General features: G+C 45.3%; 1 protein-coding gene across 5 annotated transcripts in view; it reads left to right on the top strand.

Annotated features, from left to right (window-relative positions):
- OFD1 (OFD1 centriole and centriolar satellite protein) overlaps positions 1-23,687 on the top strand; it is a 182,972-nt gene that overhangs the window by 54,964 nt on the left and 104,321 nt on the right. For all 5 annotated transcript variants that reach the window (XM_033947862.1, XM_033947866.1, XM_033947863.1 and 2 more), the window contains 2 exons: positions 17,976-18,095; positions 21,429-21,502. In XM_033947862.1, the coding sequence (XP_033803753.1) occupies positions 17,976-18,095; positions 21,429-21,502 (194 nt within the window). The remainder of the gene's footprint in view (positions 1-17,975; positions 18,096-21,428; positions 21,503-23,687) is intronic.

Below are 23,687 nucleotides of genomic sequence, written 5' to 3'. Positions count from 1 at the left end.
CTTGCGTCATGGTAAAGGTTCTCTGTGCAGAAACTATATAGAAACCTTCTGGTAGCACCCCCATCAGTTAGATCCCAGTTAGGACCATGGTCCAGTGACACACATTTGTGTTTCACCACTAATTTAACTAAAACAACTCTCTACCATTGATATGTGAAATTAAAATGTAAAATAGCTTAGTCATTTTGGATAGAGAAAAAATAAAAGGAACAGAGGGTATACCATCCTCTCAGTGGCCCAATTGACTAAGGAAGCTCCTTCTATATTCATTAAAGGAGAAGTTTGTTTAGATGTGTATTTTATTGATTTATTAAGATTATGAAGAGATTCACCAAATAAGATTTACAATACAGTAATTGTAACTTGACCTAACTTACATTGCTGTAGCAGCACTGATCATATAGAAACATAGGCCATATTATCTTTATCTGTCATTTTTCAATCTAGTCTCCCATTGCCTATCCTTGCTATCTATTCTCCCTTCCTCTCACTTAGAGATCTTGTGTATATATCCTAAGCGTTCTTGAATTCAGATAGTTTTCATCTCCACCAGGAAGTCGGTCATTCCACAAATTCACCACCATTTCCATGAAGAAGTATTTTCCTCAGGTTACTTCAGAGTCTGTCACTGCTCAGTACAATGCATTGAAGCACAAAAGAGTGTAAATTCTCTATGAGACAGAGTTTTTCAAACCAGCGGGTGGACAAGTAGATCCTTAAGGGTTGATTCTACAAACAGCATCCCTATTGTAGGTGGCAGTAGATGTCCTACTGCCATCTCAACAACCAATCGAGATGCACGTTAAAAAAATCCATGCTGCGAAGGACGCCTACAATATACCTCCTCCTTTAGTAAGACACCCCCCTTTTTTTCCCCACCTGGGAAATATAAGGCCACCCCCCGAAAATAAGGCACTATTTGGCAAGCATGTCTTGGCGATCCAGAGTACTGGTACAGTACCGTATGCGTGGTCACACAACTTCCTGCTTCCGCTGTCCAGGAAAACAAGCCCAGGAACAGCCTCTGTACACCGAGGCCCTGATTCTCCAAAAGTGCATCCCGATTTTAGGCAGCTGTAGACGTCCTACAGCTGTCTAATCAGCCAATCGGGATGCACGTTTAAAAAAAAAAAATGCTCCCCAGGCAGGCCGCCCGGGAGAAGCGTCCTATACTAAACGCCGATTCTGTAACCGGCGTCTTTAGAGAATCGGGTTAAATTAGACGCGGCTGCTATACTTATGGCAGCAAGGGATCTCCCTGCTGCAATATGTATAGCGGCCGCGGTTGTTGCGGCCGCCTGTCCCATCACCGACAGGAGAATGCCTAACTCCTCCTGTCGGAACCCCGAGCCCCCTCCCCCCCAAACTCGTAATCGCCGACAGGAGGATGCCCAACTCCTCCTGTCGGAACCCCGGATCCCCCTCCCCCCCAAACTCGTAATTGCCGACAGGAGGATGCCCAACTCCTCCTGTCGGAACCCCGGACCCCCCTCCCCCCCAAACTCGTAATCGCCGACAGGAGGATGCCCAACTCCTCCTGTCGGAACCCCGGAACCCCCTCCCCCCCAAACTCGTAATCGCCGACAGGAGGATGCCCAACTCCTCCTGTCGGAACCCCGGAACCCCCTCCCCCCCAAACTCGTAATCGCCGACAGGAGGATGCCCAACTCCTCCTGCTGGAAAGCCCAACGACCCCCCGCCCCAACTAATCTCCCTCCCCCAACTAACCTTTCAATGTTGGTCAGCTGGACGGGTCTTGCTGCCGTCCAGCCGACGGGTCTGCCTCGTGGAAATGAGATGGCACGCTCCTTCCCGGCCCATCCCCGCTAAATCTAAGGCCTGATTGGCCCAGGCTGTAGAAGCCTGGACCAATCAGGCCTTAGGCATAGCGGGTCCGCCCATCCCCACTAATCCTAAGGCCTGATTGGCCAAGGTGCCTAGCCTGGGCCAATCAGGCCTTAGATTTAGCGGGGATGGGCCGGGAAGGGGCGTGCCGTCTCATTTCCACGAGGCAGACCCGTCGGCTGGACGGCAGCAAGACCCGTCCAGCTGACCAACATTGAAAGGTTAGTTGGGGGAGGGAGATTAGTTGGGGCGGGGGGTCGTTGGGCTTTCCGGCAGGAGGAGTTGGGCATCCTCCTGTCGGCGATTACGAGTTTGGGGGGAAGGGGGTTCCGGGGTTCCGACAGGAGGAGTTGGGCATCCTCCTGTCGGCGATTATGAGTTTGGGGGGGGAGGGGGTTCCGGGGTTCCGACAGGAGGAGTTGGGCATCCTCCTGTCGGCGATTACGAGTTTGGGGGGGGAGGGGGGTCCGGGGTTCCGACAGGAGGAGTTGGGCATCCTCCTGTCGGCGATTACGAGTTTGGGGGGGAGGGGGTTCCGGGGTTCCGACAGGAGGAGTTGGGCATCCTCCTGTCGGTGATGGGACAGGCGGCCGCAACAACCGCGGCCGCTATACATATTGCAGCAGGGAGATCCCTTGCTGCCATAAGTATAGCGGCCGCGTCTAATTTAACCCAATTCTCTAAAGACGCCGGTTACAGAATCGGCGTTTAGTATAGGACGCCTCTCCCGGGCGGCCTGCCTGGGGAGCATTTTTTTTAAAAAAACGTGCATCCTGATTGGCTGATTAGACAGCTGTAGGACGTCTACAGCTGCCTAAAATCGGGACGCACTTTTGGAGAATCAGGGCCTTAAATGTTTTTCTGGTTTGTGATACAGCTTTTCTGGTTTGTGATGACCTGTACCATATACAGGTAATAAATGTCTTTTTTTCAGCAATAAATGTGTACTGTATTCTTCTTCATGGAAAAATAAGACATCCCCCTGAAAATAAGATCTTGTGCATATTTTGGAGTTTTTAAAAATATAAGACAGTGTCATATATTCGGGGAAACAGGGTAGATGTCTGACTCTAGGCACGCCTACTGATACCCAAGGCTGGCGTGGACGTGGTTTCATCCAGAAGTGGCCTTGGGTGTCCCTAAGTGTCTCTATAGGCACGAGACAGACACCTTAAATGTAAAAAGCTGGCCTACATTTAAGGCATCTGTTAGAAAAAAAAGACATGATTTTCTAAAGGACACCAATAGGTGATTGACACTAATGGTTAGTGCAGTGGACTTTGATCCTAGGGAACTGGGTTCAATTCTCACTACAGCTCCTTGTGACCTTGGGCAAGTCACCTAACAATCCATTGTCCCAGGTACAAAAACAGTCTGTGAGCCCACTAGGGACAGAGAAAGTACCTGCATTTAATGTATACAGCGCTGCGTACGTCTAGCAGCGCTATAGAAATGATTAGTAGTAGTAGTGTTACCCTTACGATTAGCTAAAATATTCAAAGATTTGTTTTGATCTTCCGTGTTTAGAAAAGGGCTACAGACTACATGTGTCTTATTAAAAGGCTTTTAGAACTAGTCCCAGAAATGCACAATACTCTCCCATAAAGTTACACATGCTTCCAGGCAAGCACAACTATCTGCAGGTTCTCTATTCAAGCATATGTTTACCTTGTAACTCTGCCCAAATACTGCCATTGGCAATGTCTACACACAGATGGCAGTAAAGTACAAGGCAGGAAAACCAAACAAAAACTGTAGACAATGTACACGATGCAGACAAAAATTTATTGTACCAAGGTTAAAATGCAGTGATATAAAAACTTTTTTTCCAACCAAGAGACCCTCTCTTGGTTGGAAAAAAGTTTTTTATATCACTGCATTTTAACCTTGGTACAATAAATTTTTGCCTGCATCGTGTACATTGTCTGCAGTTTTTGTTTGGTTTTCCTGCAGATTTGGTTGGATTTCTTCTTTTTTGTTGCTCTTTGAGTAAAGTACAAGGCTACACTACTACAATTTTATTACAATCATTTTCCATATGTAAAACATGCTTTTATTTATTTTTTTCCAATTCTTTATTCATTTTTTCATCCTCCATCAAGTACACAATATTACATCAATTGAATCATACACATTACTTGAAATTCTTCCTATTGTCATCTTAAATACTTAAATTAGCTCCCTCCCCCCACCCTTTTCACAGATATTATAATCAAAAAATATCATACATGGAGTTAAAAGGGGGATCCAAGATGGCCGCGAGTGGTTGAATTTCGGAGCGTCTCCTGAGCGTTCGGTAGATATTATAATTTACCTTGTCTGGATATTCAGCTTGCTCTGAAGATTTCCTCATGCCTAAGAGGAGAGGGAGAAGTGCCGCCGGAGCCTCGCGGCGTTCTGTAATTCCTCCTCCTCTCACTATTGAGCGCCTATTGACGCGGCTTCAGAGGGAGCCTGCAACTTCGGGGAATCGCCCGCAGGACTTGGCGGTACGGGGTGACGCCGCCAGAATCCAGGGGCTAGAGGTTACGCTGAGCCCGGAAGAAAGAGATACTCCCCCCCAACCGCAGCATACTAGCTCACCGCAGGCACAAGGCACGTCCATAGAGGCAGTGCCGGTAGCCCAGGAGGCTGGTTCACCTTTGAGCGATGTATTAGAACTATCAAAAGACTTTTTAAGTCTGGAGAGAGATACTGCGGCTGGAACATCAAAGGAAAGGGAGACACAACAAGACTTGATTACTGCAAGTATGGCAGGTGAGACTTCCTTCTTTTTGGTTGAAAAACCCACTGAAATTACAATGGAGTCTCTCTGGGACTTAGTAGTCAAACTGGGAAATTCACTGACTCCACAACTTAAAGCACTAGAAATGAAAGTTGATAAGCAGGAACAAGAATTGACTCAAATGCAATTAGAATTGACTATAGTCAAAGCTACCTCAGACAAAAATAAAAATGAGATAGTAGGGGTCAAACAAGTACAAGAAACTATGATTAGAGATAGTACAAATATCAGGATGAAACTGGAAATGATTGAAAATGGCCAACGAGCCAATAATTTGCGGTTCCTAAACTTTCCCAGGATACCTTCTATGTCTCCTAGGGAAATGTTAAAAAAATACTTCTTGGAGATTTTCTCAGTTTCAGAAGAATTAATTCCACCATTTACACAAGTATTTTACCTGCCTGATAGAAAATTGGATCAGCAATTGATCAACGAGCAACAACAGGAATCAAAATTGGACATTACTACATTACTGGAAAGTTCAATGAAAGAATTAGTTAAACCTGCGACATTACTGGTAACAGTTGTATTGATGCCAGACAAGAACTGGATTATGAAAATGTTCTTTAAAAATAGAACTAAAGAGTTCCTGGGTCAGAAAGTACAAATTTTTTCTGATGTTACCAAAGAGACTCAAAAACGAAGAAAGCAGTTTTTGTTATTAAAATCTGGTGTAATTTCAGTGGGAGGGAAATTTTTCCTTAGATTTCCTTGCAAATGTATTGTTCATTATGGTTCTGATAAATATGTTTTCTTTGATCCGACACACCTAACCAAATTTGTGGCATTGAAACGTCTTGAGAAAGGTGAAAAAATAGAAGTAACAACAGAAATACATGATTAGCTCCCCGCGATTTCATCCATTTAGATTTTCTTAAGTATAAGATTAATTTTATGATCTTTTTGTTTTAATCCACCCTATTGAAGTCTAGGATCCAATTATTGTGGACTAGAGATTGTCTTTATAAGGAGAAGATGTTATGATATTTAATATCTTCTATATCGTATTGTAATTTGTTTTCTTTTTCTTTATGTGTATTTAAAACAATCTTACTGTACAAGATGTTTATGCTTGGGAATAATGTATAAAATTATAAATAAATAATAAAAAAAAAAAAAAAATATCATACATGTGCTATATTCATAGATATTGATTAAACATATATTATAACTATATACCACCCCCTCCCATAATTATAATTATACTTTCAATGTAAAAAGGCGTCTAATGCCGGAGCACGTGATGCCGCGAACCTGAACGGACGTGTCTCCACACAGCTCCGGGCCATGTTGTGTTAAATCTGCTTATTGCACGCTGCACTCGCTTCGGATCACGGCGCCCCGCAGACCGACAACCACCCACTAGTGCTCGGAGTGTGCAGAGTATTCTCCGGGGGAGTTTGGAGCCCGGAATGACTGCAAGGGCGCAGCGAGACACTCGCGGGAAGGTGAGGCCGACGGATTCAAAGATGGCGAATGGCCACGAGGTCCCCATGTTCACGATCCAGGAGGCGGCCATACAAGAACTCACTAAGTCCCTGACTCTTGTTATGGAGGACAAGCTAGCGAAAATCCAAACTTTTATGGAGGACTTCAGGGAGACACTGGAAACGCATGCGGGCCGGTTACAGAGGGTGGAGGACTGGGTGGCTTAGGAAGAGGACCGTGCAGCCAACTTTGAAGAGCGCCTGAGGGTCCTAAAAACGGCAAAAACCACCTGCCTGGACAGACTGGAGGATCACGAAAACCGGAACCGAAGGAACAACTTGCGGTTTATAGGGCTTCCCTCCACCGTCCGGGATGTCGACCTGAGGACCTGCCTAGAATCGTGGCTGCCGGGAATATTGGATCTCGGCGGGATGGGGGAGCGGGTATTGATTGAACGCGCCCATCGTGTGGGCCCCCAGCGAGAGGGTGAACATCGACCCAGGCCGGTCCTTGCCCGCTTCCTTAATTTCGCCATGAAAGAACGCGTTTTGGCCTGTTTCTGGCAGGGGGTTGGCTTCAACTACGAGGGGCACAAGGTTTTGGTCTTTCAAGACTTTTCCCCCCAGGTGTCCTCACGCCGAAGAGCCATGGCACCCCATTGCAATACTTTATATCAAAGAAAAATAAGGGTGTCCATGCTCTATCCTGCCAGAGCCCGGGTCTCTTACAATAACAAGATCCACTACTTCGAGTCCCCGCAAGATCTGGAGCGATTCATACAGGACCTACCGGCGCCTCCGCGCGTGGAATCGGAGATGGCCTAAAAACGACGCCACCGCGCCCTCTGGTTGAGGCTGGCTGTGGCATGTGAGGCTACAGCACTTTTTCCAGCATGCGCTCCTTCGTATTATTCTTCTTCCACAAATAACTCTGATATTCCGCAACACCGCAGGCGATGGTATGGTTTCTATAGTGCCTGCCGGCGACGCTGTGTCCTCAGCCGGGAGCGGCCTACCCCTCCTTGGGAGCGATTTACATCCTGCACTATCCGCACCTCTGGCGAACCTACATATGGTATGGGGAACGGATGAAAAACTAAATGCGGATGATGAGTGGATACTTTGCAAAGAGTCTGCAGTACCCTTTATCTTTTTCTTTCCATATCTTTTCTTATGCTTTAAAGTTTTTGTGGACATGGAGCGTCGCGGGGAGCGGGCGAGGACTGCTGGGCTCGCCGGCTCGTTGCGGTACGCTCCCAGGTTGGGGACTTTGCCTGCTGCGAAGGCATCTACGAGCCAGGTGCTTAGCGGATATTGCGATCCGTTTCTGTTGAACTAATGTCGCCCTATGTAGGAGCAGCACATTTTTTAAGCGAGATTGGCGACTTGGGGGTTTTCTCCCGTCTCCTTGGGAGGCCATGCCTGCTGTACTGATTTACTTTGTATGAACAGGGGCGAAAGCGTGCAGGCGCCCCTCTGCCCCCCCCTTTACTTCCCGATGCGAGGGAGCTATCGCTGCAGCGTGCACTCCCGCTTCTCTAGGTCTCTATGTTCAGTGTTCTGTTGATGCACTGTTGGATACTAGTGGGGTCAGAGGGGCGCCTGCACGCTTTCGCCCCTGTTCATACAACTCATGGTTCTTCCTGGGTTGACCCTGTTTTTCAGAGTTTCCCCTGGCCTCCTCGGTGTACGATGCATGCTCATAATGCTCTCTGTGTGTTTCTGTTATTACCCTCTGTGGGCGTGGCCCGGAGCTGTTTCACCATTTTCTGTATTTACTGGTATTAGTATGGCCTTCCATGCTGGGGTTAGGGGGGATGGGTGAGAATGCATGGGGGAGTGTATGTGTGTCTGGATCGGGTTTGTGTGCGGGGTTTGTCTGATGGTTGTCTGGATGTCTGTATGGTTTTTACTAAGATGAGTCGCTATATTACCCTGAGCAAGCTCCCTAGGTATTTCATGAGTGAGTGGAGGCATTGGTTGGGACGGCCTCTACCGCTCGGTTTATGGTTCTTTACTGTATACTATATGCATATCTGTAAGCATAATGGTGCAATTGCATGTTAAATCACTGAATGTAGATGGGATCCATTCGCCCATCAAGCGTACTAAAATTCTAGCATATCTCAAACGTGAACACACTGACATAGCATTCTTACAGGAGACCCATTTGAGCTCTGGGGAACATGGGAAACTGCGTAGGGGCTGGGTGGGACAGGTACACTCGGCCTCATTCACAAACCGGAAATGCGGAGTGGCTATTCTCATCCATAAGAACATTCCCTTTCACATGCACAGCCAAATTGACGACCCCAATGGCAGGTTTCTCATTCTAGTGGGTGAATTATGGGGCAAACCTCTAATTTTGTGCAATATTTACGCTCCTAACACGTACTCTCATTCTTTCTTTACATCAGTGGTGGGACATTTGACACCCCTCCTGCCTCAACCGGTTATCATGGGGGGCGATTTTAACTTTGTTGCAAATCCACAGTGGTATCGTCGGCCGACTAAGCCAGTGCCAAATAGAGAGTTGCGCGGGGACAGAAATCCCACCCGTCCCCACCCGTCCCCGCCAAAATCCCACCCATCCCCACCCGTCCCCGTGAGGAATCCCTCCGTCCCCACCCGTCCCCGTGAGGAATCCCTCCGTCCCCACCCGTCCCCGCGAGGAATCCCCTCCGTCCCCACCCGTCCCCGCGAGGAATCCCCTCCGTCCCCACCCGTCCCCGCGAGGAATCCCCTCCGTCACCATCCTTCCCTATAAACTTCAGAAATAGTTATTTTATTTAATTATGCTACTGAATTAAAGGCTCTGGTAGAGACCCATTTACAAATAAGCAAAGAGACTATTAATTTGGAAATATTAATTGGGAAGAATACATACTTTGTAAATGGGTTTCTACCAGAACCTCTAATGTAAATATAAAATATAAATACTCAGCTGATGAGAACCCACAAACTGTCAGCTGAGGACTTCCTTTGCAGTTGGCCTGGGGTCCCTTTTGCCAAGCTTGGCAGGCAGCAGTAGCGTCCCTGAGTCACAGATGCTGGCACCTCAGTGGCTCATGGATGCTGCCAGCGACTGCTGCGCTTGGTGGAGGGGAGTTCTGACCATCTCTAGAGGAGGTCCTCTGCTGGCGGTGCTTGGGGATCCCCACCAGTCACAGCAAGGGCCAACAAGTACTTCAACACTGTAGAAATAAAACCAGAAATGCATTTCCTTTTCTTTTGAACACAAAACAAAGATATCTGCCATATACATTTCCCAAGGCAGATGACTCTATGCAATGTCACCTCGGTAACAAAATACAAAAATAGACAAATACACCCCCTCCCTTTTTACTAAACCACAATAGTAGGTTTTAGCACAGGGAGTTACGCTGAATGCCTCGCGCTGCTCTCAATGCTCATAGGCTCCCTGCGCTAAAAAAACAATATTGCGGTTTAGTAAAAGGGAGCCATAGTGCAAAATATAGACAGCAGATATAAATTCTCAAAACAGACACATTTTGATCACTAAATTGAAAATAAAATCATTTTTCCTACCTTTGCTGTTTGGTGATTTCATGAGTCTCTGGTTGCACTTTCTTCTTCTGACTGTGCATCCAATCTTTCTTCCTTTCTTTCAGCCTCCTGTATGTTTCCTCTCCTCCAGACCTCATTCTCTCCCCCAACTTTTTCTTTCTGTCTCCCTGTTCCCCCTTCTTTCTGTCTCTCTGTCTGCCCCCTTTCTTTCTTTCTCCGTGCCCTCCCCCAAGCCACTCGGTTTGCTGCCACCGCCATCGGGGAATAGTCCCCAAGCCACCGCTGTCCCAAGCTTTCCCTGCAGAAGCGTCGCGCTGACCAGCATTCCGCTCCCTGACGTCAATTCTGACGTAGGAGAGGAAGTTCCGGGCCAACAAGGCATTTCTCCTCATTCCATCCAGCCTGAGCCCCATCTCTCCTTGATCCAGCATTTCCCTTCTGTGTCTGTCAGCCTTCTTTGTGTCCATCTCACCTATATCCCTATCTCACCACTTTTTCAGAATCTTCATTTGTCTCTGTCCTTGTCTTTACCCCATATTCACCATTTGCCCTTTCAATGTCTTTATCTCCCCCCCCCACACACACTTTTTCAGCATTACTTCTATGTCTCTATTTCACCTCCTCTTCATGTCCCCTCTGTATCTCTATCCTTATTCAGAAGGTCCTGCTTACCCTTTCTCTTCTTTGTGTCACTATCTCCATTTTCAGCTTTCCCCCTTTTTCCTTTGTTAATGCACCCTGTAGCCAGAATCTTTCCACCCTCTCTCCACTCCTGCCCAGCCCAGTATGAAATATTTCCTTTTGTTTCTCTCCCCTCTCTCTTCTCCTCCCTCACCCACGAGTCCTGCATCTGGCCCTCTCCCTTCTACCTGCACCTGGCAACACCCCCCTGCTCCGCGGCTCTCTTAAGCAACTCGTCAGCAGCGGTGATCAAGACAAGCTGCCGACATCGAGGCCTTCCCTCTACGAGTCCCACCTTTGTGGAAAAAGGAAGTTGAAACAAGCGGGACTCGCAGAGGGTACGCCCCGACGTCAGAAGCTGCTGCTGAGTTGCCGAAGAGAGCCGCAGGTAGAAGGGAGAGGGAGATAGGAAGGCTGTAGAAGCTCCGGAGCATGACACCGAACCCGGCCAGGATGATTTCTTTTTCAGGCTGCTGCTGCCGCTGCCATCCCCCACCCGAAATGACAAAAAACAGCCTAATGCCCGCGTCGGGAAATAGCCATGTTGAGCAGTGAGCTCAGCACGTACACAGATGAAAGCCTTGCTTGCTGATTGGTCCGGCGGCACGGTGGGGCGGGGCCGCCGGACCAATCAGCAAGCAAGGCTTTCATCTGTGTACGTGCTGAGCTCACTGCTCAACATGGCTATTTCCCGACGCGACGCCAGACTTGCATCGCCAGAATTTAGGTAGGTTGTTTTCATCCCCGTGGGAGTCCCGTGGGCAAGGGGGCGTCCCCGTGGGAGTCCCGTGGGTCAGGGGGGCATCCCCGTGGGAGTCCCGTGGGCCAGGGGGCGTCCCCGTGGGAGTCCCGTGGGCCAGGGGGGGAACCCGCGGGATCCCCGCGGGACCCGCGGGATCCCCGCGATCCCCGTTCCCGTGCAGACCTCTAGTGCCAAAGGGCCACTTCACTAAGGGAGTACACTTCCTTATTAAAGAGCTGGGATTACTGGACTCTTGGCGCTCGCTACACCCACTGAACTTGATTTCTCTTTCTTTTCTCATCCTCACTCGTCTCACTCGCGCATCGACTATTTTCTGATCTCAGCCTCTCTATTTCCAAATCTGTCGGCTGCAAACCTCTTACCACCTCTTGTATCTGACCACGCTCTGCTAAGCATTGACTTACATTTTGGGTCTCCAGCCGCGGGGCGTATCTGGCGGATGTCCCCATTCCTTTACAAGGATGCGGAGTTTCGAGAATTCTTTCACAAACGATGGGAGGAGTTCCATGAAACTAATTCAGTAACAGATGTGGACCCCGTTGTCTACTGGGAGGCGGCTAAAGCGGTCATGCGAGGTCACATATTGGCTTACACAGCATCCCTGAATAAAAAACGGGACGGGGAACTATTGGCTCTGTCGAGGGATCTTGCCAGCTTCTGTTCCCTTCATATCTCTCGTCTGGACGACGTCTCCAAACAGGCCATGTGTGACGTCAAGAAAAAAATTAACCTTCTTCTAGATCAAAGGGCCAATCGTAATATATACTGTTACAAATACAAACTTCACCGCTGGGGAGATAGGACGGGGAGATTGCTGGCTAACCTGGTGCGCCCACACAAATCTCGCCACACCATTACTTCCATTAAAGATAAACGGGGTGACACGCATGTCACTCACTCAGCCATTACAGACCAATTCGTGCAATTCTACACTGACCTCTATGCCGCACAACCGTATGACAAGAATGCAAGTGATCGTTTCTTTCAGGTCCTTAGTATACCCACCTTGTCGGACAATCAATGCCATGCCCTTAATGGTCCTATTCTAGGAGACGAATTACAGGTTGCCATTAAGAGGCTCAAGCTGGCCAAGACTCCGGGCCCAGATGGCTGCGGCCCCGAATTCTATAAGCTGTTGGACCCCCCAGCGTTAGCTTCTTTACAACAATACTTTATGGGACTCCGTAGTGTTACTCCTCCCGGGGATTCACATAATAGGGCGCACGTCATTATTCTCCCCAAACCTGGGCGCCCACTTGATGCTTTGGGGTCTTACCGCCCCATTTCTCTTCTTAACCAGGATATCAAACTTTTGGCTAGTATTTTAACGTCGCGTCTCAATAAATTCTTACCCACGCTCATCCACGAAGATCAAGTCGGTTTTGTGCCTGGCAGGCACGCATCCATGAATCTTCTGCGGGTCCTAGCGGTGTTACAACACCCTCGAGCAGCCTCTGACAAAGCGCTTATTACTAGCCTGGATGTAGAAAAAGCGTTCGATATGGTCTCTTGCCCCACCTTTTCCAGACGCTTGACCGATTCGGGATCAAGGGGGACTTTATCGCTTGGCTGTCGGCTTTGTATCATCTCCCCACATCCCAACTCTTAGTGAACGGCGCACTCTCTGGCCCATTCCCTCTAGGAAGGGGCACGCGTCAGGGCTGCCCGCTCTCACCCCTCCTCTTCCTTCTCTCGCTCGAACCTCTAGCGGCTCGTATTCGCCAGGACGTAGAGTTGGAAGGTTTAAGAGTAGGCTCCAACGAATTTCGCATTAGTATGTTCACGGATGACATGCTCTTATATGTTAATAATGCAGACCGGACTATGCCTGCCCTGATGTCCCTCATTCGAGCATATGGCGTCTTTTCTGGTTTAAAAATTAATTTTGAAAAAACGGAGGCTCTCCTATTAGGGGGCTCGCAGACGGATTCTTGGTGTAGTGATCTTGGGGTAGGTATAGCCCAGGGAAAGCTGAAGTATTTAGGTATCATGTTTTATAGAGACCCGCACAAGCTGTACGAGGCCAACATAACGGCTACCATTGGACGGATCAAAACTCTATGTCTTAAATGGCAATCACTGCCTCTTTCACTCTTGGGGCGTGTGGCCTTGGTTAAAATGGTGATGTTTCCGAAATTGCTCTACCCACTACAAACCATACCCGTCTGGATTACTCGTGCGGACGAGCATGCTTATCAGTCCATCATTTGCTCCTTTGTGTGGAGGGGGAGAAGGGCACGTATTAACTCACTTAAATTAACCCAGAGTCGAGCTCGGGGGGGCTTGGGCTTGCCCTCCCTACATATCTATAATGTCGCCGCGCTCCTTCGCTGGATTCACGAACAACTGGTTTCCTCGCGCCGCTACTCCCCTGAATCTTTATTAGAGGACTGCTGCTTGCCCTGGTCTTTTTCCTCTTTTATTCATGGAACGGGGGGAGGGGGAGCGAGGTCATGCTCCACAATTTTACCTTTCCTCCTCCCTTTTAGACGAGCGTGGCGCTGGTGGCGTAATCTTCAGAAATAGGTATCCCCGTTTCTCTCCCTTCTAAGGAATCCTAACTTTGCCTCTGGAGTGGGGGGTCTAGCAGGGCTGAGGGATCGCACCGCCCGCACCACGACTGTGAGGGATGTTCTGGCTTTAGGTGGGGGGGAATTCCCTTCCTTTGCACAAATGCGGCTGGCATGGCGTCTACCCCCAGCGCACATGTACACTTATTTGCAAATTCACCACTATTTTCACTCCTGGGTATGCACGCATGGGGATAACTGGAGCTGTGGCCCTTTGGACCTAGTTTTTCTCGACACCCCTACAGCATCTAACAAGATTTCTACATGGTATAAGGCGGGTAGAGATCATATAGGAGAGGGATGCCTTCGAGTGTTGGGGGGGGGAGTGGTCCACAGAGCTGGGCATGCAGGTAATTATAGATGACCTTCAATCCCTATTTCACACCCTATACTTACATGTGAAGGCCTCGGGTCTGCAAGAAACACAATACAAAATATTACATCGGTCCTATATCACTAGAGCTACAGGCTTTCGCATGGGATTATGGAGCGTTGATACATGCACCAAATGCACATCCCACAGGGGTGACTATGTCCATTCATTTTTCACGTGCCCCAAACTGCACTTCTGGAGCCAGGTACAGCTCCACTTGGCGAATGTCTTGCAGTGTACCGTGCCCTGGAATCCCCCCGCCCTACTATTGGGAGATATCACGGATCTCACCCACCAGGGTCTGGATGTCTCAGCTCATAAATTCATCCTTCACGCGCTCCTAGTGGGCAAACAGCTCATCTTGAAGCATTGGGCTTCTGAGGAGGTACCGACTTATTGCATGTGGACAGCACGGATGCAACTCCAAGCGCGATTTGAACTGGACACTTATGCGTCCCGATTTCAGCCCAATTGGAAACTCTATTGCTCCCTTTGGAGGTTATCTCTGGACCTGATTGCTTAGCTACTCCGCAGAACGAGCTCCTGCAGTGTATGCGACGACCCCCCTGACACTGTATATTATGACACTGTATATTATGGCACTGTATATTATGACTGTATATTAGACCTCTGTATTGTCCTGTTTACCTCATATACTCTTCTCTCTGTTCTGATGCTGTAGGTCACAAGTTTGAGTATATGCATGTGCTAGTCTTGCACAATTGAATAGTTCCACGCTTTTCTTGCTCAGATGACTCATGACCATCAACTCAACGTAAAATACATGTGAGGCTGAGGAATGTTTGGGGTGTGTTTGGTTGTACGACTGATTTGTCTGGGGTATGCATGATCAGCGGTTGGGGAGGATCGTTTGGGGATCCTTGTTGCTGTTGCTTTTTTATTAGAAATTTTAGGCGAGGGTTGCTGGATGGTTCACTGTTCTCATGCCTCGCTAGTTATCTGATGTTTATCGGGGTGTTGGGCCTCATTCTCATATCACATTGCCTGATTATGCACCTGTCTCTGTTATCTGTTCACTGCTTATGATTCTGGAACACTTGTGTTAGGTCTGATAGTGTGCGCAATGTTCGGTAAATTTATGGCTTGGTACTTCATGTACAATGCTTTGTTCTCTTTTACATATGTACTGCCCTCACTCTGTACTGTTATTACAAGTGGCTCTCCATGCGTTTCTTGTCTTAATAAACATGATATTATAAAAAAAAAAAAAGGCGTCTAATGTAAAACATGCTTTACATGTAGGTAATGCTTTAGAAAATTACCCCCTTTGTCCCCCCCACCTGTTACATGAAGAAATATTTTCTGATGAGTCATTCTGCATTAGACCAATGTTCCTCAAGCTGAGTATCCTGACTCTGACAGTATCCAGTCCAGGTTGCATGCACCCAGCAGATTCCAAAAAGTAGATATAATTTTCCATCTAATGTATTCCATGTCTTTTGTTACCCCCAGAACCTAGCTGAAAGCAATTCAAATTTGTACTGGAAAGGCTGAAAACTTGTTGTCTTATTTTTTTCCATAAATTTGGATAAAATTATAATTCATTGACTGGTACTTATGATATTTTTAGAGGCCTTTCTTCCTGTTCATGTTTAGTTTCCTAAATTTTTAAACAAATTCAACTTTGCTTATGAGCTGAATTGCTTTCTTATAGCCGGATGTTGAGCAGCTGAGCCAACAGAGGGCGATAGAGAGCAACATACCCTGCAATGCAGGGGTGTCCAACCTTTTGGCTTCCCTGGGCCGCATTGGCTGAAAAAAATGTTTCTGGGGCCGCATAAACGTTGCAGCAAGACAGAGGAGGGAGCCGGCAAGACGGTAAACACCCGGGGGCAGCAGAGGAAAACACTGCATTGCCCTTGACCAGGGCCGCACAAAATACTTCACAGGGCCGCAGGTTGGACACCCCTGCTGTAATGTATCTAGCTGAAATTCAATTTGTGAACAATATTGCTTAAAAGCAACTTGTTAGAAAAAATTAGATACCTTTCAGAGTACAATAATTTAACACAACTCTTCAATCTTTGGACTTTGCTACAAAATATAAATCAGTTAAAACATAGAATTAATTACTTTTATATTTTCTGAAAAGATGTAAAACTTTCTCTGCCTTTAGCCCCCTATCTCCCACCAATATGATGTATATAAATACTTCTTCAGCAAACCAAAAAAACTTTAAACAATATAAATCCTTTAGACAAGGCACTCATACCATCAACAGAAGTAGAAAAAAGAGATCGCAGATTATATACTCCAAGAACGGCACAATTCCATCGTGCGAAGTGGGTTATCTCAGTCACTGGTCTCTCAATAAATTTCACAGTTCACCAAGGCATCAAAAATCACAGTCACCTTGAACCAAAGGATATTGTAGAACAAACAGCTTCCACACAAAATATTCTAAACAACTGAAATTGGCACATAACAAAAATGCTTCCAATAGTTCAAAGAGTTGGACTTGACAGCGGCTCTGTTTTGTTTTAGGCTATTTCAAGAGTCCCAGCAACAGTCTTTCTAAGTACCAACCAACTTAAACAAAAAGAAACAAAAGAAGCAAATGTCCCATAGCTACTCACCCACAGCTGACCTAGAAATTATTAATAATAATAGTAGTAGTAGTGTGTGTTGTATATACCATATAACTCGTATATTTGAATATAAATCCATTAGTAAATAAACACATCTGAATATAAACTGAGATACCATTTGGGGTAAAAATGGTAACTTGAATATAAACCGAGGGTTTATTCCACCATTTCTCCCCTTCCTTCTGTTCCCTGTGGTGTCAGGCTTTTCTCTCCCTCCCTTCCACCTCTGTGATGTCTGCATTCCTACCACCCTTCCTCCCTTCCAACACATAACTTGATCTACAAAATTTTACTATTAGTATTTAAAACTCGTTAATCCAGTTCCGACCCTATCTTGATCAACTACTGATTCCATACATGCTGTCTCCCACACTTCATTCACTTTAAAAAATGTTCTTATCTTCCCAACAACAAAACAAATTATATCCACTCAGTCCACTCAAAGCAGCATTTTCTCAGTGACTGACCCCTCTTTATGAAACACACTCTCTTTTCATCTTAGGTTGGGACTTTCATTAGATAAGTTTAAATCAACCCTAAAAACATTCTTATATAAGTATGCCTTCAAATAAATATTTCTCTGTTCTTGGATCTCTCTCCTCCCTTCTGGGTGCGGTCAGGATAGCAGCGTGCACAGACTATATAGGCTACTTGTACTATTATCATCTATTATAGTTCATCTCCTTTCTCAAATCGTTTTCTATCCTTTTTTTTCTCTGGCTATCTAGCATAATTAATTGTATGTAAACTGTACAGATGTATTGTGTTGTGCAGTATATCAAGACTAAAATAAATGTGAAACATGAAAGTAGGCTCCTATCAAGCACTCTGTTACAGAATTGCTCCATTTGTTCTTTCTCTTACTTCAGCTCATCTGGAGCCAATGCTGGGATTCTGACATGAAGAGCTTTCATTCTTAATCGGGGGGAGGGGGTTTGCCTATATATATATTTTATAATAGACCCGTACTCACTCCTTGCTTAGTCTGAAAATTCTTAGGCCAGAAGCCTTATACAGAGCTCCTTTCAGAACTTGGTATTATGAGCATTGCCCTTAATGGTGACTATAATTGCCTCCTCTCCCAAGAGACTGAATGCTTCCCTCAACCATCCTAGAATGTAGAAACTCAACTTGGGGGTTGAATTGTGTACTTCCCATCTGGTAGTAAACAGCATCATCCCTGAGCCACCAGGCCACCCTTGATGTAGATTTTTAGCTTTAACCTATCCTAGGATGTGGCCAAACCTTCACCAAATAATAGCCAGCTGTCTTGGCTAATCGATGGCTTTTTGAATACCAGCCCTTAAACACCATGCTTGTCTACAAATAGTGCACTGCTTGAAAAGCCTGCCTCGTGGCTTACACTCAGTACAATGTTTCTTGGGTTATTGCAGTTCTCAGAAACTCCAGGAGGAGAAGAACAAAAGCATAGAAGAAGCTCTGAGATGCCGAGAGCTAGCAGTGAGGAATATTGAAGATACCTATGACCAGAAGCTAAAGAATGAACTGCTAAAGTATGCTATTTTAATTGGGACTGTGATGGTTTTGTTTAACGTTTCAGCCTCTGATATCAAGCCCTATTCGCTTAATGTGGGTTTATTTTCGATTCCGATTGATTTATTTTAGTTTTTGGGATTTAGCTGGCATGTTTTTTAATAGAAGGAAATCACAAGGGATTACAATCTAAGGGGCTCTTTTACTTAACTGCATTAGGCACTAACATATGCCTAACGCAGCTTAAAATGGCATACGACGGGGTGCACTCAGGCATTCTGTGCTAAATGCCAAATGTGCACACATTAATCCCATTCTAAAAAAAATATATATTTTTTTGAGGAGACTTGTCAGGGGATGGAGAGCGGATATTCCTGTGCTAAGCAGTGCATCTACATTAACACACACGAATTGGTTAGTGCAGGAATACTATGCGAACTCTTACCACGTACAAAATGGGTGGTGGTAAATTCTCACACAGTAAATCTTTAAAATGGCTGCATGCTAATGGCAGCATTAGCTCATGGATAATCCAAATTGATGTATGGAAACATAGCTTGTTCAACTAATCATACAACATGCAACTATGTGTGAACAAACTGATTGCAGCTAATTTTTATACCAAGACCTCAAACACCCAAGACACTACTTGTACTTGTTTTGTGCCCTTACTGGGGTGACGTGTTCATCATCGGTCTTGTTTAATTTTTTTTTAATGCAGGCTACACCCTAATGCATCTATGTGGTGCTGTAAATAATTTTAGGAAGTGCACTTAACTTATAGCCTGACGGCTACCCAGCCGTTTCACTGGCATGTTTCCTCAGGGGCAGTTGCTCTTCTCGTCAATGTTATTTTTTAACACTGATGAATGGGCTCTCCCTACACCACTTGTGGCCATTAATACAAAAAAAGAAAATCAGTCATTTTAGGGCTGTAGTAAGAATGGCCTTAATGTGTGGGAAGGACCCCTGCAGCTTAGTAAAAGGATCCCTAAGTTTGTACCTGAGCAATTAGTCTCATGCTGTATGTTCTCTTTTTGTGTTGTATATGTTCATAAATTGTCATGGGTAACACTGGTACGAAAGATGCAATAAAATAACATTTATATATTTTTCTGTTGTATAACATACATCCTAGGGTGAAGTTTTGAAAAGAGGGCTCTTCTAATTTTCCTTGTACTGTTAATTATCAGGCAGTGTTTTAAGACTCCTATTTTTTTTTTTTTTTTAATAATTTGAGTCTATCCAACTTTTACTTCCACTGTTTTATACTGTGGAAAGGAATAGCTAGAGGCTTTTTGTCAGTTCAGGTGGGAACAATTTAATCTCTTTTTGAAAGCTGGAATGACTCACTATACAGTGGAAGTCTTAAAATATTCTCTGCTAACAATATTACTACTACTGCTTATTAATACCAGGAATAGTTAGAGAAGTTAGAGTGAATTAATTTAGAGATGTTTTTAGCTTGAAAAGGATTTAAGTGGGAAATTTGGTGTGAGGTTTTATGTTGCTTATTCAGTCTCTGCAGTATAACAGGATGAAATCATCCAATAATGGCTAGTGAACCAGTAGGTACACGAGGTCTGTTCAAAAAATTCCCAGGACTGATTTAATCAAAATTTATTAAACAATCTTACAACTTATTCCATTGGGTCCCCTTCAAAGTACTCCCCTTCCCTACATATACACTTTTCCTAATGTCGTTTTCACTTCTGGAAACAGTCCTTAAACACAACTTCAGGAATCGCCAAAAGTTGCTGCGTTGAATTTTGCTTTATGTCTTCAATGGTGTCAAATTGCTTTCCTTTCAGTGTGGCTGGAGGAGAACCTGTCATTGGTTTCTGCGCAAAATTTGGGAATTTTGACGCATTCAATACGCCTTCCATGACTCATGATGTGTTCCTCATAAGCCACTTTCAGCATTTCATAAGTTTCTATAGCGGTCTTGCCCAATTTAAAACAGAATTTCATTCTGTTTCACTGCTCATTGAGGTCACACATGATGAAAAATAGCTGATCACAAAACATATTTTCTCAAACTGCTATAGCTTGGAGACAAAAACAGATATCAAATGGAAAAAAGGAGGTTACTCGTGAGGTTTCAAGCTACTCAACGTCGCCTAGCATGTCTCAATGCCAAGCTAGGCGATGGCATGCAATTCAAACTGTCCTGGAACTTTTTGAACAGACCTGGTATAAAGATAAGAGAACACTGAAAAATATCAAACTTTAACATGTCAAGGCACAAATGGTTTATAAAATCATGTCATCTTTGTTGGGCACTGTTTTATGGCACTGATAGAGGGGACAAGGGGGATATAGTTTCAGGGGTGTGAACCAGCCTGAGTCACTATATTGGACATTTATACCCTTTGAGAGTCATTGTATAAAGTCTCTTTTGTGTATTTGCATCTTAAGCCCATGGCTGGCTCTACCCTCACGACTATTGGGGAATCCCTCTTGCTGGCATATGACACTGACCCTGAAGAGGATGATTCCCCTTCGCACAACCGTGAGCAGAAAATAATGATGTCTGCTTCGTTGAGACCTGGATGGGAGCACACTGAGTACTTCTTTGTCCAAGAAGTGCTCATTGTGAATTGCATAGCAGGCCCAATTCACAAAACTGACAGCTAGGGAAAGAAAATTATCAATGCAAAAAAGTCCCTGCAAACCGGCACTAAGACTTTAAAGGGCTTTGCAGAAACATACACAATGTCAAAATATCACAAAAGGTAAGAGGAGCAGCAACAAAAATACTTTGAAAAAAAAAAATAAATAAAAATAAAGGGCTTTGCCTGTTGTTGTTTTTTGTTTTTTTTTTTGCATTTTAAAGGAGTAGACCCCACTGGCTCTCAAAGCCCTCAGTCAAGGTGTACAGCTGAGGCACCTCTAACAATAATGAGGGGAGGTGGGAGAATGGGGGAAGGGACTCGGCTGCCCGAGTGTGATACCCCTCAGGAAGAAAGGACTCCCACAGGACCTAACCTCTAGACAAGAAAGGGCAGAGAAGGCCACGGCCTGTCCCCTCCCCAGGGCCCTCCAACAGTCTCTACCTGAATGCCTAACAGAACTGCAGAGGCTTACCACCTCCAACTGCTGGAGACTAAGAACAGATTGATTCTAAGAGGGACTGCACAGCCCACTTGTACTGCTGATAGAATGCAGTGTGTTCAGTCTCCACCTGCTGGTAGAGGAGCGTAAACCATCCATTTGTGCCGGTCTGGAGGGACGCTAAAGAATAGATGCCTTTTTGGACTTTTCACCTATGTGCCCTGTTATAAAATCAGTTCTTAGTATTCAGAGTGTTGGATTGATCTGCATTGGTGTTTAAATTGCTTTTTTATTTGTAGATATCAAATTGAACTTAAAGAAGAATATGTCAAGAGGACGCACAAGGTCACTGAAGATGAGAACAAGAATAAAGGTCTGGGGGTTTGTCCCCTTTATCTTTTGTTTTTCCTCTGTAACAAACTTGTGTGTGGGGAGGTTGAGGATAATTTCTTAATTGGAACTTACATGAGATGTGTAGAAAAAGTACCTATTTTAAGCTGGCTTTATGAAGACAACATAGTTGCTCATGGCAATTTATTTTTGTGTGTAAATAGTGGCACTTGTACATGTTGGTCACATGCATGTGTAAATATCAGTTTCACAAAGCTGCTGTTTAAACACTGCTACTTGGAGATTTCAAGGGAGCATGGCTTGGTTAGGACTAAAATCTACACATGTATTCCCCATTTTACATGCATAGGTTTTCAAAACAGTGCTAGCTTCAGACAGTACCAGATTGTCACCTCCAAAAATGAAACCAGGTTAAAATTTCAGCCTCACTGCTTAATTGGTGACACTTATATGTGTAGGTTTGTAAAACAGGGTAACTACATGTAAACATAATGACATCACTACTTTCACATGTAAATGCCAACATCTTCACGTGGAAGCTGCTATGTTCAAGCCATTCCTTTTTTCAACATATATGTATGTAAAATGGCTGCTCCTGCAGTATGTGCTGGTAAATACATTTTAAGTCCTTTAGGTATTTTAGAAAATGAGCCAAAGTAAGACGTGAGAAAAGGGATTCATTTTCGGTCTGTATTCTGAATACTTGTCTTTATTGCCGATTCTTAGTTCTCAACACAGCTGTGTTTCAGCAAAACAAGCCTTCATCAGGAGTATATAGACCTGTGATATCAAATGAGCATAACACAATTATGCAGTTGAGCATAGTGTACATTTGCTGGCAGCAGTTTTAAGTGACTACCATTGATTTTCACTCTCTATGTTATGCTTATTGGCATCACAGAAGGTCTATGTAATCCTGACGAAGGCTTGTTGTGACGAAACATGACCATATTGAGAACTAAGTATCAGCAATAAAGACACGTATTGACAATACAGACAATACAGTGAATCCCTTTTCTTATGTTCTTCTTTGTCTCCTTGACCTGTTTTGGTTCTCATTGGATGTTCGTCTCCTTTTGGACTTGTTGGTATTTTAGAAAAGGCAGTCCTTTTTTAAAATGCCTCTTTAACCCTTTATTTGGCATTGTAGCTCAGAAGCAACATGTGTTTTCTATGGCTCTTATGGGGGATCTGCATGTTTAAATGCCTGTTGCTTGGCACTGTTGCTCTCGTTGAACATCAAATTGCTTAAAGCAGCCATTTCACCATCTGCCAATTAAAGGGTTAATTAAGCACTTCATGACTTATCTCTAAGTTCTATATAAAATGGGATTTTATCTGCCTTTATAAAATAAGCTATCTGATACCCATTAGCATACAAATTTCCAAACACAAACTTAGACCTGCTCTGAAAAAGATGTGTGTACCATATATTTTATAAAATACACATGCATATTAAAACACTATGGGGTTCATAATAAAAAAAAAAAGTCTAAAAAGTGTCCTAAGTGGCTACTTGGACGATCAAAAAGCCTGGGGGGGCAGACGTTGTGGGAGGGGGGTGCGTCGAGGGCAGGAGGGCCTGGGATCCATCCTGCCCGTACTGTAGTGGGGGTGGGGGTAGGGGGGTCGCCTGGGCCAGGAAGGCTTGGGCTCCCTACTGGCCCGAATGAGTCGGGGGTGCCGCGGGTGCCTGGGGCAAGAGGGCTTGGGTTCCCTCTTGCCCCGATGTTATCGGGGGGGGGGGGTCGCGGCTTCAACGGGGCAAGAGGGCTTGGACTCCCTATTGCCCCGATATCGTCGGGGGGGGTCGCGGTTTGACATGGCAGGAGGGCTTGGGCACCCTCCTGCCTGGATCGTTGTTGGGGGGGGGGAGGATTCTGTAACCGGTGTTGTTTTTGACAGACACCGGTTACAGAATCCAGCTTTTAGGCGAAGGACTGGTTCCTCCTTCGCCTAAAAGCCCTTTTGTTGGACGTTTTGTGTTTTTTTTTCATTATGGTTAAAAAGTGTAGACGTGCTGTGGGGGTACTTTTAGACGTAGTGGAGATTGGACGTTTAGGCAGAAGAAGGCCATAATCAAAACATGGACGTATGTTTTGGTTATGGACACTTTCCCTGCTTCTGGGTTGAACGTTTAGGGACTTAGGCCAAAAGGAGACTTAGACGTTTTTTTTATTTTGCCCCTCTATGCCTTTTATCCAAAC

This window comes from Geotrypetes seraphini, chromosome 6, assembly GCF_902459505.1.
Source record: "Geotrypetes seraphini chromosome 6, aGeoSer1.1, whole genome shotgun sequence".
Taxonomy (NCBI): domain Eukaryota; kingdom Metazoa; phylum Chordata; class Amphibia; order Gymnophiona; family Dermophiidae; genus Geotrypetes; species Geotrypetes seraphini.
This window is presented reverse-complemented; position numbering and strand designations above follow the sequence as displayed.